The following is a 15,502-nucleotide window of genomic DNA, read 5'->3' as shown; positions in this document are numbered from 1 at the left end:
ACGTATATTTAAAGCGAGTGCGGCCAGTTGCGATGTTGATTACCGAACAATTGAATTGTGCAGATCAATTTCGAAATGATGTACCACCAATTAACTTTTGACGTAGCTTATTGAATACATTTATTTTTATAAAATATTCTTTTAAAAATATACATTCTTATGTCATAAATATTATGCATTCCATTAACTTGTACTTGCGTTCTCCTGCTGCTTCTTGGCCTTCAGGCGCTCCTGCGCCAACCTGCGGTTTTCCGCAATCCTGGCCATCTGTTCGTTGGATAATTTCTTAGCCGCCGGCGTGGGAGGCTGTGAGGGTGGCAGCGGCTGACCGTAGTCACTGATGTCCATCGGTGCCAACGGAGCTCCGTTCCGATCGAAGGCTGGAACCACAGGAGCTCCATTTCGATCGACGGTAGCATTCACAGCTGAATACGGCGTGGACATCACCGCATTGCCGCGGGAGAATGAGGGGGTAACCAGCGTACTGTTACCAGAGGTAGTGGACATTTTCCTCTGGTGCGGGGTGCGAGGCGCCAATCTAGACATGGCAATCTGTTCACCTAGCAGCGCGTCGAACTCATCAAAGGGTTCATCGCCGGCACCCTCCTGTTGCTCATCCTGCGCCTCCTCCATGGCTTCCGCTTCGTGAGCACGCATCTGCTCCAGCTGACCGAGGCGATAACGCGCCATGTGCACTTGAAGAGGTTTCTTCTTGCCCAGCCGTTCGATATTGTTAAGCACATCGTCAAAGGTGTAGGTGGAATACATCCTATGACCCCAGTGCTGCAGGCGTCGTAGCACCTCGTCGAGATCTGTTTTCTCGTAACCCTTGCCCTTGAACTTGATGTCCTTAAAATAATCTTCGATGGTCTGGATGCCCCGAGGACCTCGAAGTGTTTCTACAGTGAGTCGGGGTCGGGGATTTCGCACAGCTCGTTTCTTAGGCTCTACTGTCTGGGCATCCTGGCTGCCTGGCTCTCCGCCGTTTTCTTCGTCGTCCGCAAATAGTTTTTCGCCTTCGCCATCGCTGGGAAGCTGGTCCGGGTCCGTCGGAAGGTTGTCATTAAACAGGTCATCCACACCGTCATCTCCGAAGAGGGATGCCATGGAAGGAGTACCAGAAACTCAAACACTAAATAAACAATCTAACAAAATTTTGCCGCCAATTTCTTCTTCATCTGCATCTGCCATTCACAGGCGACGCTTGCATAAGCCATAGGAGGGCTGCCAACTGAACGGATCTTTGTTCCCGTAATTTTCCGATTACATAACTATTAGGGCATTCCCGAATGCTATTTAATTTTGCTTGGCCATATTTTTATTAGTGGGTGGCACTAAAAGTAGTTTGTACAGCTAACCCGGCTTTTGCATTGGTGGCAATAGACATAAGAGATGTCAGCGTGACACGTTTTCCAGGCACTTAGCGACATAGACACGACATGAATTTTTATTGTAATTTTTTATTCGTACCATTATAAAAAAAGGTATTCATCCAGGGATCATCGGAATTCTCATTATTTCAAGTAAAATATTTGATAAAAACATGTGACTTACGAAATGAGTTCTTAATATTGAAACTTTAAAAGTCAGAACATTATAAACATAAATATTTATATTATTATTATAATTATTAGATTCCGTGGCCATTGTTGCTTTTGGTTTGATAAGTTGCTTAATAAAATTTTAAATTATATATATATAGAATCAGCAAGGTAAGTACAGTTTCGTGCAAAATTGTTTCACTTCGTGAATGTCGTGATAAGCCTTCCATCACGGCAAACTACCATCCCTGTGCCCCAGATCAACTCTGCGCTTGGGCAAAGAGTGGCAACGCCAGCAAAACGCCATACTTCCAAGAGCATTTTTCGGGGCGAGTTTACATTTTGCAAATATTTGTGGAAAAAGCGGTGAAAGAACGTTTAAACACGAACCGAAAAACCGCTGTCTAAATGCGGTCACCACGTGCGCAAAGAACGCCACGTTTAAAACGATAAATCCATTAGATTCTGGCCGAAAAAAGAGCGGTTCTTTTGCGAGGGCGAGCAAGGAAAATTAAGTGTGGTGGGAATCGGAATCGGGATTCTACGCATTGTCGGCCGTATCAGCTGAAGAAGATTGTGTGCACCTCAAGCGACGCAAACAGAACCAAAACAAAACAAAAACATTCGGAGAATTATGAGATCGTAGGACCGACGGCACGGGTTTCAATTCGACCGCCATGGACAAGCGATTCAAATGGCCGCTCAAACAGCGGGCCAACTACTCGGAATCGCCGTATCACCACAATCCGTCGCGTGGCCACCAAAGGCATCTGCACGGCCATCCCAATCAGACGCAGCATCTGCATCAGCATCCCGGGAAGAGCTATGTGCGCCAGCAATATGGCTATGGCCGTGGAGGCCATGGCGGGGGCAATAATAACTACCGGAAGCCTTTGCCGCCTCCGCCTCCTCCTCTAGCAGAGCTGGGGGGCGGAGCCATGGCTCCTCCTTCTTCCGGCGGAACAGTGGGTGCCGGCGCCGATATGGTTACCCTCATCGTGGAGAACAACAACCTGAAGCGCATGATTGTGCTTCACTTGAAGCTGATGCAGGAGCAGACGGACAGTCTGGCGGCCAAGGACAAAGATCTGGACGACCAAAGCGCCAAGATGAGCGTAGTGATGGCGCAGAATATGGAATTAAAGCAGGCCGTTGCTAAGCTGGAGGCCGCCAACGAGGATCTACGCAAACAACTGCGGCGAAAGAACCAGCGAAGAACCGACAATGACGACGACGACGATGATCCCTCACTGCCACCTGCTGCACCGCAGCAGAAGTTGATACGCTGCCATGCCGAGACGCAAACTGTTTTTCAGGAGCGGGAACAGAGCACACAAACGATAGATGCGCAGCCTCAATTTGCTAATGCTCTTTCCAGGGCTGTGAACATGGAGGAGATTCCGGCTGTGTGTCAGCACGCGGGAGTGGTTACGAATCAGTCAGCCAGCAAGCGGTCTGAGAGCAAAGGCCGCGGTGAATTCAACGGCAAAAAGGTGAGCACGTTTATCCTGCAGCGGATGAATCAGGATTCTGAGCACCACATTCAGGAGCAAACGGAATTAGCCGAGGAGCACGTGTTGCTAGCACATAAGGAGCAGCATTCGCAGGAAGAGGACCAACTGGGCGCTGAGGAAGATCATTTGCAAATGCAAGTGGTGCACACCGAAGAAGTCGTTGGAGGGGATATCTTTCATGATGCTTTGGAATCAATTGAAATGGAAGTGGTCACCGAGGAGCTGGTTGATTTGGAGGAGCATGCACATTCTGTGGATGCCAACGGCCATATGGATGAGGACGAAAACGAGGACGAAGAAGATGAGGACAATAGTGATAAAGACGATGAAAGTGAGGAGGACGATGATGAAGAGGACGATGATCAGTCGTTGGATAGCAATACGGAGGTACACTCTAGAACTGAGGAAGAGCTCTGGCAGAATCAGGTATGCTTCATGTTATTCTTTCATCTAAAGATTATGTCAAGCAATCCTATCCTCTTTTAGATTAACTCTATGGAATTGGACCCCACGGAGGAGAAGGCCTGTGCGCCTTCGGCCCATTCAACACCCAATCATCAGCAGAAGTCTTCGACACAGGCAGAGATAAGGAAAGAGGGAAATCAGAATCGGATAACTGAAAAGTGGCTGCAGCTAGAGCCTGAGCAAACTGTTAAAAAACACTTGGATCCGGAAGCAGGGGAAAATGAGGATGTCACCACCGTTAAAATCGCTGAGGAAAAAAGACGACAGGAGACAGTCGAGATAGCAGGTCACGCATTAAAAACGCTGATTTTCCTCCAGGAGGTGGCTTTAAAGAAGAAGGAGAAGGAACATGAATCAGTCCCCGAGCCTCTAGAAGTACCTACGCCGCAGAAGCATCAGGAAGATGCCACCGATGATCACAAAGCAATAAGGAAGCAGCTGGATGTTCCCAGGTTGGACCCAAAACCCAAGGACCCACCTAGAGAAGAACAGAAGATGAATGAAGATGGGCCGCTGGATGTTCGCGAGGAACAACAAGAGGATGTAAACAAGATGCAGAAAGAAACTGTGAAAAAACAACCGCAGGATGCACCAAAGCACCTTCCGAAAGCGATAGCCCCAAAGGTAGCTTCTGTTCCGAATACATCTTCTAGAGAAACCACGTTGCCCAAGGCCAACACCGCTGATATAAAAGACGCCCCCGCTCAAAAAATGATATCCAACCATCAGTCCACAAAGACGCAAACGGAACCTATAAAAACGCAGCGTTTGCAGGTTAAGATCAGGCAGTATGAAATGCACTCTGACATCAGAACCGGCTCCACCGCCCCGGCTGATGTTCGAAAACACAATAACGTTGATCAGGTTCCGGCGCCCGAGCTGAAAAGCAATACAAGTATGTTGGTCAATGATAAAAAAACCACATCGGAAACGTCTCGGAACCTAGATGAAGAAATGGATGATGTGGAGACAGTTAAAAGAAAACTGGCGGAACATTTAAAAAAGGAGCTTCTAAGCCAGAGTCATCAGTCACAGGTTACACTCAAGAAAATTAGAGAGAGAGTGGCCACAAATCTTATATACCCACCACCCAGTGCACCAGTATCCTCAACCACAATAACCCCAGCGCCCACGCCGTCAACGACACCAACGCCTGGCTCAACGCCACAGCATGCGGTTACATCCTCAATTGACCAGGATATATCTGCTGCAAAATCGAAATCCAAGGCAGCTGAACAGATAGCAACTCCTCTAACACCGCAATCTAATAGCAGCGTTAGCAGCACCACTTCGACTACCCGAAAAACGGTAAACAACTGTTCACCCCACACGTACAGCAAGGCAACGGCGAGATCGGGTAAACTCCAGTCCAGATTCCGCACTGCCACGTTTCCATACAGCACGAGAACGTGGGAGGATCAGGAGTTCCACTGTGACAACGAGTTCTTCCTGGAGGAGGCCGACGAGCTGCTAGCGGATAACCCTAGTCTGGAGATACCCAAGTGGAGGGATGTCCCAGTGCCCCCTAGTTCGGATAAAACTAACACAGAACCACTGAACGATGCAACATTTGAGCGCCGGCACCAGAAATATGTAAAGGATGAGGTCGATCGAAAGTGCAGGGATGCACGTTATATGAAAGAGCAGATCCGGCTTGAACAGCTAAGGATGCGGCGGAACCAAGACGAGGTGTTGGTTGCGCTGGATCCTCTGCGCGCGTCCACTTTCTACCCGCTGCCCGAGGACATAGAGGCCATCCAATTCGTCAACGAGGTGACCGTTCAGGCATTTGGTGAAAACGTGGTCAACATGGAGGCGCGGGATGATTTCGGCGTCCCCTGGGTGGATGCAGTCGAAGCGCCAACCTCCATAGCCAGGTCCAAGGCATTGGCTGAGCCGGTGGCAACGTTGGCTAGCAAAAAGCTACCCACCACTGCTGCCGAGGCGAGGCATCAGGAAAACCACTCCTCCTACGTGTTTCCAAAGCGACGCAAGCGCCAAAAGAATCGTTAGCCAGGAAAAACCTGGGGGATCTGCTACTGGAGCTAAGCTGAAGACTGGCGGTTGGGGGGAAGTCGTTGCGTCTACCATACTAATGATTTTCCGTTTTATATTTTTAATTATTTCTTAAGCGTAAAGTGAAAGCACCAGAGTTAACAGTAGCGATTCCCAGAAATCGTCAAGAAGTCAAACAATCCAGAGCAGACGATGTTTAATGTATATATGGTTCCTCAGCTGTCCGTTTTTATTTGCATAATAAAAAGAACGGAAAGATAAATTCTGGGACATTAGAAATTCTTTGTTATAGAATCTATACATTTTTGTCAAAGTTTTTTCGTTTCTAATGCGATGAGAGATCATTAAAGGCAAGTAAAATTGAGCTGTCCTATTTAAACATTTTTCTATTCAACTGTTATCATATTTATTTCTTGAAAATATCAATAATTCGATCTGATATAAGATGTAAATGAATCCAAAAGTTCGTCGCCTGGTCTGGAAAAGATTAGATTTAGTTAACTTGCTATTAAAAGAGTTTCACTCCTGCTTGTTTTCAATCTACGTAAATTACTTAGGCCGTCACAGCATGTAATCTAAACCAGTCGCTAGTTAGATTGTATAATTCATCTCAGCTTTATCACCTTAAAAATCGCCCGCACTGGAGTTATCAAGAATCGAAAGATATACATTAACTTATATTGGGCATTTTTTTTGGAGAAAAACAATGAAATTCGTAGACTTATAATTTTTAAATATTTTTTTTTCTAGCCCGTATACAATTTTTTTTTTGTCTATATTTATATTTTTATTGTCTGTTATATCTTAAGATTCTCTAACGCAGATAACTTGTGTGTTGCAAAGAGTTACTCAGGTATATCTCTGATAATTTTGTGTTTTTTTTTTAGGATTTGATTGTGTAAAAATTGTGTGCAAGTTGTTGTCTGCTTAGAGTAATCGAATTATACATTTTACCTATTGTTTTATTTTATTAACTTTCCTTAACTTGTTTAATGTTTTACCAAAAAACAAAAACCGTTAAAAAGCAAACAAGATTTGAAGAATAAATATAAACGTGATTCCCAAGCTGCACACCGGCTTAGCCTTATGGGCACCATACATTTTCGGATAAAATCGTTTCGTTTAACACTTCTTCTGTTTGCCCTTCTGTCGCAATGATAAGGAGCCTGCCAACGTCCGGTGAAAATCAAATCCACAGCTCGCTTTCGAGTGGCGTCTTATTTTTGTACATTTCTGTAGGTGTTAAGTCGGTTATTTGTAATATAGCGTTAAGTAGGCACTGTACCCAAACGCATAGAGATAATTATAATGTAACAAAATGAATATGATACGTTGTACATTGTCCAGGAGAAGAAGAAGCGGAAGGTGGAACTACGTTCAACACCCATTTTACACCATTCAATGTAATTAGCGTTAATTAGTTCAATTTACTGAAGCTTCAACTGAAAATCAATTCGAAATTAATTGCCACCACTGTAGAGCTCTAAACAAACTCACCTACTGTAAGAATTAATGTACTACATACAATGTATTTGTATTTGTTTAACAAGTTTTATTGTAAAGATAATGATAATAATATACAGGATAAAGTAAATTGTAAAGCAACGAAATGCAATCAATACTTGGACTTGCAACTTATTTTGCACAGGTGATATGTTAATGGAATTCTAATAATTGACGATGGGTTTTTTTAACAGCCCTCTTTCGATATTCCAAGCATCTGGTATCGCTTGGTTCTGGTTTCAGATGTCTTTTCGCTTTCGATCCTCTCAATATCATATTCTTAAGGGGCTGTGCAATTGCACACGTATTTGACATCTTACATAATGCCTTATTGACTGTGACAATTTCATCTGACTCTCATCACTTAATGGAAAACATAACATGCAAAATCTTCAATACACAGAACAGCTTAATTAAAAATCTGTTAAAATACCTTTAAAAACAGAACAAGCCCATCGGGATTGTATATTATTTATTGCTTTGGGTCAAGTACTGATGTCCAGTGGTCGCCCACAGCTCATCCACATCCCCAAAGCTCTCGCGCCACAGCTTCTGGAGGAGTTTCCAACCCTTTTCCTGGGTCACCAGCAGGTACTCATTTGTGGGATGCAGCGTGTGGGTGTAGAGACCCATTACCAGGCTCTGAACCAATCGGGCAGCCACACAATATTTAAGAAGAGCCACCTCTGAGTTCTCAATGGGGTTCAGACTGGTATAACCGGACAGAAATATGCCTCCATTGGCCAAATCGTTGGCCTGCAGGATCATATAAGTGAGGGCAATTCCAATCTCGAAGATCAGTGGCGATTTGCTCGTATCACCGAAATCAATAACTCCCTTAATGGTGTATTCGGTTTGATTGGGGGCCTGCTCCACCACTATATTCTGTTCGTTGAAGTCCCCATGGATGATCTGGTGCTCCATGGTGGGCAATTGGCTTAGAATCTTGGCTTCGAAAGCATCGATCACCTCGTCGCAGATAAGACGCAGTTCCTGATCCTTCACCACATACAGGAATTGCCTCAGCTCCGGAACACTCTGCAGCATCCACAAGGTCTTGTGGGTTTCATACGCCTGGTGGGTAAAATTCTTAAGCGCTCGGTTTAACCTGGCTAAGTATTCCCCGCTGCGGTAGAGCAGGTGCTTTGTCGCCGGCACCTGGTGGAAGATTTCTCCCGGTATAAATTCCAAGAGCCGCACCACATTCGAGTTCCCATTCAGCCGCTCCACAGAGTAAAATTTTCCAGTGGCATTGGCTACCGGCCGGGGGCACTTCACACTGTGTTTCGCTAGGTTATAAGATTACATTGTAAATTTGTTGATGGATTGGTAAGCAATTCTTACCTAAGTAAAGCAGCAACTGATTTTGGGCATCCACGAAGTCCTCCTTCTTGGAGTCCAGTGAGTTAAGGATTTTTAGGACGTATCCGTGTGGACAGTGGGTCACAATAAGTGGGTTCTTTACATTACTGCAATACGGAAATCGATACAATAAGTGAGGCATAATTATTAATATACAAAGAAGTAACCGTAAAAAGCGGTTCGAAATATGGAAACATTTTTAAAATCTAATAGCTATACCCAAGTGTTGGAAAACATACAATATAGAATTTCCATGTGAATGGCACTTCGCCTTTTTTTATAGCAGCGCACTTTGGTCACACTAATGCACTAGCAATTTTGGCGCTAAGATCTGCGATTTTATTAATTGTTTTTGTTTTTATATGTGTTTATATTGTTGGGCCTTATCATGGGCATTACCGGCCTAATACCCTTCGTGGGCAAGGCCTCCTCGCAGCTGCATCTAAAGGATATTCGCGGTAGCACAGTGGCCGTCGACACATATTGCTGGCTGCACAAGGGAGTTTTCGGCTGTGCAGAGAAGTTGGCTCGCGGCGAGGATACGGATGTATACATCCAGTACTGCCTGAAGTATGTAAACATGCTTCTGTCCTACGATATCAAGCCCATCCTGGTCTTCGATGGGCAGCACTTGCCGGCCAAGGCATTGACCGAAAAGCGGAGAAGAGATTCCCGGAAGCAGAGCAAGGAACGGGCGGCGGAACTCCTGCGTTTGGGTCGCATTGAGGAGGCCCGGTCCCATATGCGACGCTGCGTGGACGTCACCCATGACATGGCGTTGAGGTTAATAAGGGAATGCCGGAGCCGGAATGTTGACTGCATTGTAGCGCCCTACGAGGCCGATGCCCAAATGGCCTGGCTGAATAAAGCAGATGTGGCGCAGTACATCATCACCGAGGACTCGGACCTGACGCTGTTTGGGGCCAAGAACATAATATTCAAACTTGACCTAAATGGCAGCGGCCTGCTCGTGGAGGCGGAAAAACTTCACCTGGCTATGGGCTGCAATGAGGAGAAGTATCACTTCGACAAGTTTCGGCGCATGTGCATCCTATCCGGCTGTGATTACCTGGACTCACTGCCTGGCATCGGATTGGCCAAGGCATGCAAATTTATACTCAAAACGGAACAGGATGATATGCAAATAGCATTAAGAAAGATTCCTAGTTACCTCAATATGCGCAATCTTGAAGTAAGTTACCTTACAAATAGGTCTAAACTGCCAGACTAATCATCTTTTACCCTTTTTTTAGGTGAATGACGACTATATTGAGAACTTTATGAAAGCCGAAGCTACCTTCAAGCACATGTTTATTTACAATCCTTTAGAGCGCCGCATGCAGCGGTTGTGTCTCCTGGAAGATTATGGAACTGATGAGCGCTACTGCAGCAATGCTGGCACCTTGTTGGAGGATAGCGAGCAGGCGTTGCACTTGGCCCTGGGAAACTTAAACCCCTTCTCAATGAAGCGTCTAGACTCTTGGACACCAGAAAAGGCATGGCCAACGCCGAAGAACGTCAAGCGCTCGAAGCACAAAAGCATTTGGCAAACAAATTTTCAGAGTGAAATCCCTCCCACGCCCAAGAAAGAAAACTCTTGTGCCTTGTTCTTCAAAAAAGTGGATTTTGTAAGCAAAACTGTAAACGAGGAAATTAAGGCCAATCAGCGAATGGAACAGGCCAAACAAACAGAAGCCCAGTTGTTTACCATGTATAGTTTTAAAGCCAAAAGGAGGAGAAGTCCGAGCCGGGGTGACTCCTTAGACCAAGAACGTACACCTCCTCCGTCGCCGGTGCACAAAAGTCGTCACAATCCATTTGCCAAGGAAAGGACTGGAGAAGAAGGTACTCAGCGATCCCCGGTGGTTTGTGAGAATGCTTCTTTGTTGCGATTGCTCAGTCCCAAGAAGGCAAGTCCGCTGGGTGGAGAAGCTGATGTAAAGAAGGTTGATTCTCTTAAAAGAAGCATATTCGCCAAGGAACAAGTTCAGGTGCGAAGTCGCTTCTTCGCCTCACAGGATGAAACGACAAGACTTCAAAAGGAGCATTCAAAAGATACAGAAAATGACGATATGGACGAGCAGAAGCTGGGCTCTCACTCAGGACATAAAAAAATTAGACTAGAAAGGAAAGACATTCCAGGAGAGAACCAAATGAGACAACTTAGTAACTCACAAAAGACTGACGGAGAAACAGATACAGATACCACAGCCTCTTCTCTTATGGAATCACAAGAGAAATGTGTTTCTTCGCCTATAGAATCCCAAGAAGAACAAACCAAATCACAACCGCAAACACCAACAAAAGTCAATACAAATTCCACAGCTATTCGCCTCAAGTCCCTAGATCTACTTATGGAAAACCCTCAGGATCCCACCGAATCCGACAGAAACAATAATGATGCTGTCATTCTGCTATCCGACGATAGCTGTAGCTCAGAGCAAAGAGCATCATCCTCATCCTCCACTCTGCAACGCCAGAACTCTCTGCCAACCAGCAAACGAAGAGTAGGACTAAGTAAACCCTCCACTGCCAAAAAAGGCACTCCTAAATCTAAGACAAATGGAAAACTGGGTGCCGTGAGCCAGAATCAAACCAAGCTCAGTATGTTTGGCTTCCAAAAGAAACCTGTGCTCAAATGAATAGCTTTTCTAGACTGTAACCTTTTTGTTCTGTAGATTAATCTAATTTATTAAAGTGAAGACCTAAACTGACTACATCAGTGCTGAATGCCATGAATCCATCAAGATAGCAACTGCGATGCTGGCAAGGCGACTGTTGACTGCGTCACACTCAACTGCCACGACTAACAACTTTAATTAAACTGAGTATAAATAGATGGCCCCGCCGCATTTCTCCGGCGCATTATCTTTTGTTATCGTGTTGCACAGTCGTGCTGCGAACTACAGTTAAAATTGCTCTCAAGCGCATCCCAATAAAATATGTTGTTGATGAAATAATCCAATGTAAATAGTTATTGCGTTTACTATATTGAAAACTATACCTGATCTAAATGTTATATTCTGATGTTGGAAATTGCCTGTGCTAGTTTTCTGACTGCAGCTGTATGAAATGCTTACGCTGTACTCTCTGACACGAGATAAACCTCCGGATGTGGTGCTGGATTGAATGATTTTCAGCGAGATACTGCCATCGCTTTGCTTACCTATCCTCCTTGAGAAAGAAGTTGCGATCGTCGTAGGCGATAATTTCCTTAACCTCGCTTATCGTGATCCCGTAGAGACGTCGCAGTAGGCTCTCCACATCTTCGGGCTCCACTTTTGGGCGCACGTCCGATCCGGGCTTGAGGAGATCGTCATCCGCAGCCGCCGAGTCAGCGGCACTGGCACCATTGCCATTAGAGGAATTAGGCGTGTTTTCCTTGTTTAATTTCTCGGCTGCATCGTACGCATGATTCAGGGTATACGACTTTTTGGACATGTTCGTCAGCTCCACATTGTTCCACTGCTCCATTTTATTTTGGGGGCTCTATCGGAGACGCAAAAGACCAAAGGCCAAAGACCCGTGAGTAAACAAATATCAATTAAAAAACGAATAAGAGCAGAGGTGGAAAATGTTTTCGGTTGCGCGTTCTCCAGCGAAATGAATTGTGTTTCAGTTTGCGTCTCAATTGAAACGAGTTCGTCGACGTCTTCTCCATATCTTATTCGCCAGTTTGTGTGCGTTCAAGTACAGTCAAGCATCGTCCATTCAAAGCTCAATCTTAAGTTAATCACAATTTACAATAAAATTTAGTTTTTATTTATATCATATATTTTAGCTTTTTAATTTTAAAATCCTTTAAAGTTGCACTGTAAATTTAAGCTAATTTTTATTAATTTTGAATCCGAACATTTTAGATTTAAAATTAGAAAATTTAGATTTAATTGCTAAAGATTATTGCTAATAGATAAACACAATTGCGTTAAAGGGCAGTCAATTTATGCATCATTTTAATCCTAAAACAGGCTATTAAGTAATTATGCTGAAATATTATGTGAAATATTTCTGTAGAGTGAGTACTCTTTAGTGAGGGCTGCCTATATCTGCCTCAAATTATACTTCTTTACGATTTAATTAGCGAGTTTTGACTGTATCTGCGTAAGATCCAGTCCCGTGAGTTTCGTTGCATGTGGGTGAGTGTGAGCCTCTGTCGCCACTTGCAGTGTTAACTTGGCTATTTGCTTAATTGCTTAAAGCCGGCTCTGTTTGCATTTTGATTGTGAACTCAGTGGTGCAGCGGGCGGGCCTTATTTCCAACATATTTCGGGTCTTATCAGGGGGACAGTGGTTGCCCAACCGTGGAAAAGCAAACTGTCAGTCGTGATCGGCTTTGGTTAACGCTCCAGTTGAAACCACATCAATTATGTGGCAAACAAACCGAACAGATCGCTGGGATTAAAACACTAATATGGACAGGAAGAGGGAAGAGCAAATACCTTTTCAGGTCATTAATTTAACCGTCAGTGGAATAGTTTTCATAACCGAACAAAAGATAAGCAGGGCGGGTAGAAAATAAATATTGGGCCGGGAGAGGCTATAATATTTGAATTTAAGTGTAAGCGAGTAGCTATCGAGGTCTGACAATCAAGTGCCAATTGCTGACCTTGACTCAATTACAGTTTATTGCTCATACGCAGTGATGTACGTAACTACGATTTTCTGGGCTCACACACACAGCCACAAGCTCCCACTCTCGCACACACGCTCAGCGGGGGGTAATTAAAACCCAAATATATTGTGCATGTGAGAGACGCAAATATGCACAGCTGACTGCTAATCAAGCACATAAACAAGAAGCCGAATACACAAACAAAAGACTGAAACAAGCTTATTTACCTGGGCACGGCACGGAAAATTCACCTGTCTCCGGATCGGAAAAGTGGTCAACTAAACTTTGTGGCTCTGAGCGCTGCGGCTGGAAACTGACAAGGCGGAAAGTCGGTTAGATCCAGTCCCAATCGCTTGGCATTACCTCACCTGTGGGATTTCTTATGTAAACGGACAAACGTAGCAAACTAATTTTGATTAAAACAATAAACAACACTCGAGAAACAACAAGTAAAAGGCATAAACGAACACATTCAAAAATTCAAAGCAATGTGCAGTCACGCAGACATGCGAATGGCTTGAGGTGCTGCTTCTTTCCACTGTCTAATCAGCTGTTGAATTGTTAGCTTCGGTACTGCGTTTGCCAACACTAGGTAGCGGGAGATTTGAAAGTTATAAATATAAGATCCAAAACTCGGTGGCTTGCAATTTAAAGCCCCTTTGAATCATTTTCCTACAAATGATACCCACAAGAAATACTTCAAAAAAGGAAACCTAAAACAAAAACAAACAAAAAAACTCAAAAAATGCCCCATAAAAAGATGAAGTATTTGAAAGACGTGGTACATGACGCAGAAGAATTAGACCCATGGGAAATTCCCTTTCCCTTGCCGAAGCAAACAGATCCGTCAATGTGCCGAGATACGTTTCTCAAGGGTCTGATAAGGGAACACGAGTCGCGAGTTGCATCATTAGTGGTCAGATCGACAATGCGTGGCGTTTCGATAGTCAACAAGCCTGTGGAGCTCCACGACACAGATGTAAAGGAAGCCGAAGCTATGGTGGTTCTGGAGTTAGCCAAAAAGCGCCAAAGATCGTCCATGATGAGGAAAATGGACCAAGTTTTGGCTAGCATCAGAATGAGGTCGAGCCTAATAGCCGATCTGATTCGCCAAATCCAAAAGGCGGCCATCGAGTTCCTCTCGGTTCGTCTGCTCAAGAAATTGCGACTCTTTTCGATACCCTGGCCAGGCGAACTGGACGAGACACCAAACAATCTGTTTAGCTGGTCTGTGGATGACTTCTTTTTGCGACTGAACGTGAATCAGATCTACCTCGATGTCCTCAATCGGGAGCGAAGTGTCGAGGATCTTGATTGCGTTAAGTTCTGTAAGGATCTCAGCGAAATGGAACTCCTTATACATAAAATCAGGGATGATTTTCGAGACGACGTAGACCTCCACGAAAACAGTATTCATTTGTTAAAGTAAGTGTGGTTTGATACTTTTGTAGTTAACAGCTAGTTAGCATTTGTGTTTTATTCCAGAAAGGCCGAATACCACAGGAATGCTTCTTGGGTAAAGAGCCTCACTGATAATCTCCGAGATATTGCGTCCAATGAGTCAAACGCTTTGCTCTTTGAGCAAACTAGCACCTTAAAGACGGTATGTCGTAACTCATCGGTGATGGTAATGTTCGAAAGTGAGTCAGGTAAGTGGTGTTACTATAAGACATACCTGGAAGACTCATCTCCTCCCGCAGCCCAGGATCCGATTGAAATGCGATACCAAATCAATTGGATTAGAAGCTGTACGGATCAGCGTCTCTTCCGAATAAGCGGAAAAGAGGCGGAGATAAAAAAAGAGCTCCACGACCTGGAGGTACAAGCATTGCAGGATGAATCGGTGCAGCATTCCTCAGAACTCATGTATTCGTTGGAGGTGGAAAAGCTTAGGAAAAGCATTGAAAAGTGGCAGGATCGACTTGATACCGATTTGGAGAGCGCCGACGTCAGGTGCACCGTATCTAGGCTTGCACTGCAAAAGGTTAAGGACGATCTCAAGTTTTATATGGAACAGAAGGAACTGTATCTTAGGCGAATAGGTGAAGTGCAAGCTATCATAGATCAGGAAAAGATGACCCGCGAGGAAAGGGTAAGGCTTTGTAGAGAGAACGAATTTTGGAACAATCATTATATTAAATTTTCTTAGGAATTAGCTGCCTTAAAACGAAAGTCGAGGGGGTCTTTAAGAAAGTCTGTAAGAAATTCCGAAAAGAACTTTCAAAGGAAGTCTGAAAGGAAATCTGAAAGAAAGTCTGATAGGAAGTCAGAAAGCACCTCAGGAAGGAAGTCTGATATAAAAGCTGAAAGAAAATCCGAAACGATGTTGGCGAGAAAATCTCAGAGAATATCCAGAAATTCTAAAGTTCAATAGCAGATACTAAATTTCGGCCCATTATACTTATATATGTTTCCAATTTACCAAAGGTTTCAATAAAATACTTCTTAAGCTCACCCTACTTAATAATGGTGCATTTTAAACCAGCTAC

General features: G+C 44.3%; 5 protein-coding genes across 6 annotated transcripts; 3 read left to right on the top strand and 2 right to left on the bottom strand.

Moving 5' to 3' along the window:
* Positions 1-90: 90 nt before the first annotated feature.
* Positions 91-1,214, bottom strand: LOC120444696 (protein TIPIN homolog). Its single transcript, XM_039624562.2, has one exon. It carries the CDS (start codon positions 1,105-1,107, stop codon positions 184-186), a length of 924 nt encoding a protein of 307 aa, XP_039480496.1. The 5' UTR covers positions 1,108-1,214; the 3' UTR covers positions 91-183.
* A 619-nt stretch (positions 1,215-1,833) lies between these two features.
* LOC120446874 (protein male-specific lethal-1) lies at positions 1,834-5,915 on the top strand. The gene is made up of 2 exons (XM_039628082.2): positions 1,834-3,481; positions 3,542-5,915. Exons 1-2 carry the CDS (start codon positions 2,219-2,221, stop codon positions 5,531-5,533), a joined length of 3,255 nt encoding a protein of 1,084 aa, XP_039484016.1. The 5' UTR covers positions 1,834-2,218; the 3' UTR covers positions 5,534-5,915.
* A 1,152-nt stretch (positions 5,916-7,067) lies between these two features.
* LOC120446881 (hydroxylysine kinase) lies at positions 7,068-13,535 on the bottom strand. 2 transcript variants are annotated; one of them, XM_039628091.1, is made up of 6 exons: positions 13,382-13,535; positions 13,241-13,326; positions 11,568-11,890; positions 8,384-8,508; positions 7,473-8,328; positions 7,068-7,402 (listed from the first exon to the last, which is right to left on the bottom strand). In XM_039628091.1, the coding sequence occupies exons 3-5, from the start codon at positions 11,873-11,875 to the stop codon at positions 7,508-7,510; spliced, it is 1,254 nt and encodes a 417-aa protein (XP_039484025.1). In that variant the 5' UTR covers positions 11,876-11,890; positions 13,241-13,326; positions 13,382-13,535; the 3' UTR covers positions 7,068-7,402; positions 7,473-7,507. The 2 variants fall into 2 exon arrangements, with proteins under 2 accessions (XP_039484025.1, XP_039484024.1); XM_039628090.1 differs by having other exon boundaries at positions 7,068-8,328.
* LOC120446876 (exonuclease 1) lies at positions 8,683-11,361 on the top strand. The gene is made up of 2 exons (XM_039628084.2): positions 8,683-9,593; positions 9,655-11,361. Exons 1-2 carry the CDS (start codon positions 8,790-8,792, stop codon positions 11,041-11,043), a joined length of 2,193 nt encoding a protein of 730 aa, XP_039484018.1. The 5' UTR covers positions 8,683-8,789; the 3' UTR covers positions 11,044-11,361.
* Positions 13,536-13,680: 145 nt separating the features above from the next.
* Positions 13,681-15,477, top strand: LOC120446877. The gene is made up of 4 exons (XM_039628085.2): positions 13,681-14,438; positions 14,499-14,662; positions 14,714-15,105; positions 15,163-15,477. The coding sequence occupies exons 1-4, from the start codon at positions 13,759-13,761 to the stop codon at positions 15,385-15,387; spliced, it is 1,461 nt and encodes a 486-aa protein (XP_039484019.1). The 5' UTR covers positions 13,681-13,758; the 3' UTR covers positions 15,388-15,477.
* The last annotated feature ends 25 nt before the right edge of the window (positions 15,478-15,502 follow it).

This window comes from Drosophila santomea, chromosome 2R (assembly GCF_016746245.2).
Source record: "Drosophila santomea strain STO CAGO 1482 chromosome 2R, Prin_Dsan_1.1, whole genome shotgun sequence".
In the NCBI taxonomy this organism is placed as follows: domain Eukaryota; kingdom Metazoa; phylum Arthropoda; class Insecta; order Diptera; family Drosophilidae; genus Drosophila; species Drosophila santomea.
This window is presented reverse-complemented; position numbering and strand designations above follow the sequence as displayed.

Bases quoted from the DNA above. Each gene is read 5' to 3' on its own strand.
- LOC120444696 (XM_039624562.2), bottom strand. From the start codon at position 1,107: ATGGCATCCCTCTTCGGAGATGACGGTGTGGATGACCTGTTTAATGAC.
- LOC120446877 (XM_039628085.2), top strand. From the start codon at position 13,759: ATGCCCCATAAAAAGATGAAGTATTTGAAAGACGTGGTACATGACGCA. The intron at 14,663-14,713 runs GTAAGTGGTGTT...CTCCTCCCGCAG, and splicing joins AATGTTCGAAAGTGAGTCAG to CCCAGGATCCGATTGAAATG. The intron at 15,106-15,162 runs GTAAGGCTTTGT...AAATTTTCTTAG, and splicing joins AGATGACCCGCGAGGAAAGG to GAATTAGCTGCCTTAAAACG.
- LOC120446876 (XM_039628084.2), top strand. From the start codon at position 8,790: ATGGGCATTACCGGCCTAATACCCTTCGTGGGCAAGGCCTCCTCGCAG. The intron at 9,594-9,654 runs GTAAGTTACCTT...CCCTTTTTTTAG, and splicing joins TCAATATGCGCAATCTTGAA to GTGAATGACGACTATATTGA.
- LOC120446874 (XM_039628082.2), top strand. From the start codon at position 2,219: ATGGACAAGCGATTCAAATGGCCGCTCAAACAGCGGGCCAACTACTCG. The intron at 3,482-3,541 runs GTATGCTTCATG...ATCCTCTTTTAG, and splicing joins AAGAGCTCTGGCAGAATCAG to ATTAACTCTATGGAATTGGA.
- LOC120446881 (XM_039628090.1), bottom strand. From the start codon at position 11,875: ATGGAGCAGTGGAACAATGTGGAGCTGACGAACATGTCCAAAAAGTCG. The intron at 8,509-11,567 runs GTAAGCAAAGCG...TCCGTATTGCAG, and splicing joins TTCTTTCTCAAGGAGGATAG to TAATGTAAAGAACCCACTTA. The intron at 8,329-8,383 runs GTAAGAATTGCT...CTTATAACCTAG, and splicing joins TCAGTTGCTGCTTTACTTAG to CGAAACACAGTGTGAAGTGC.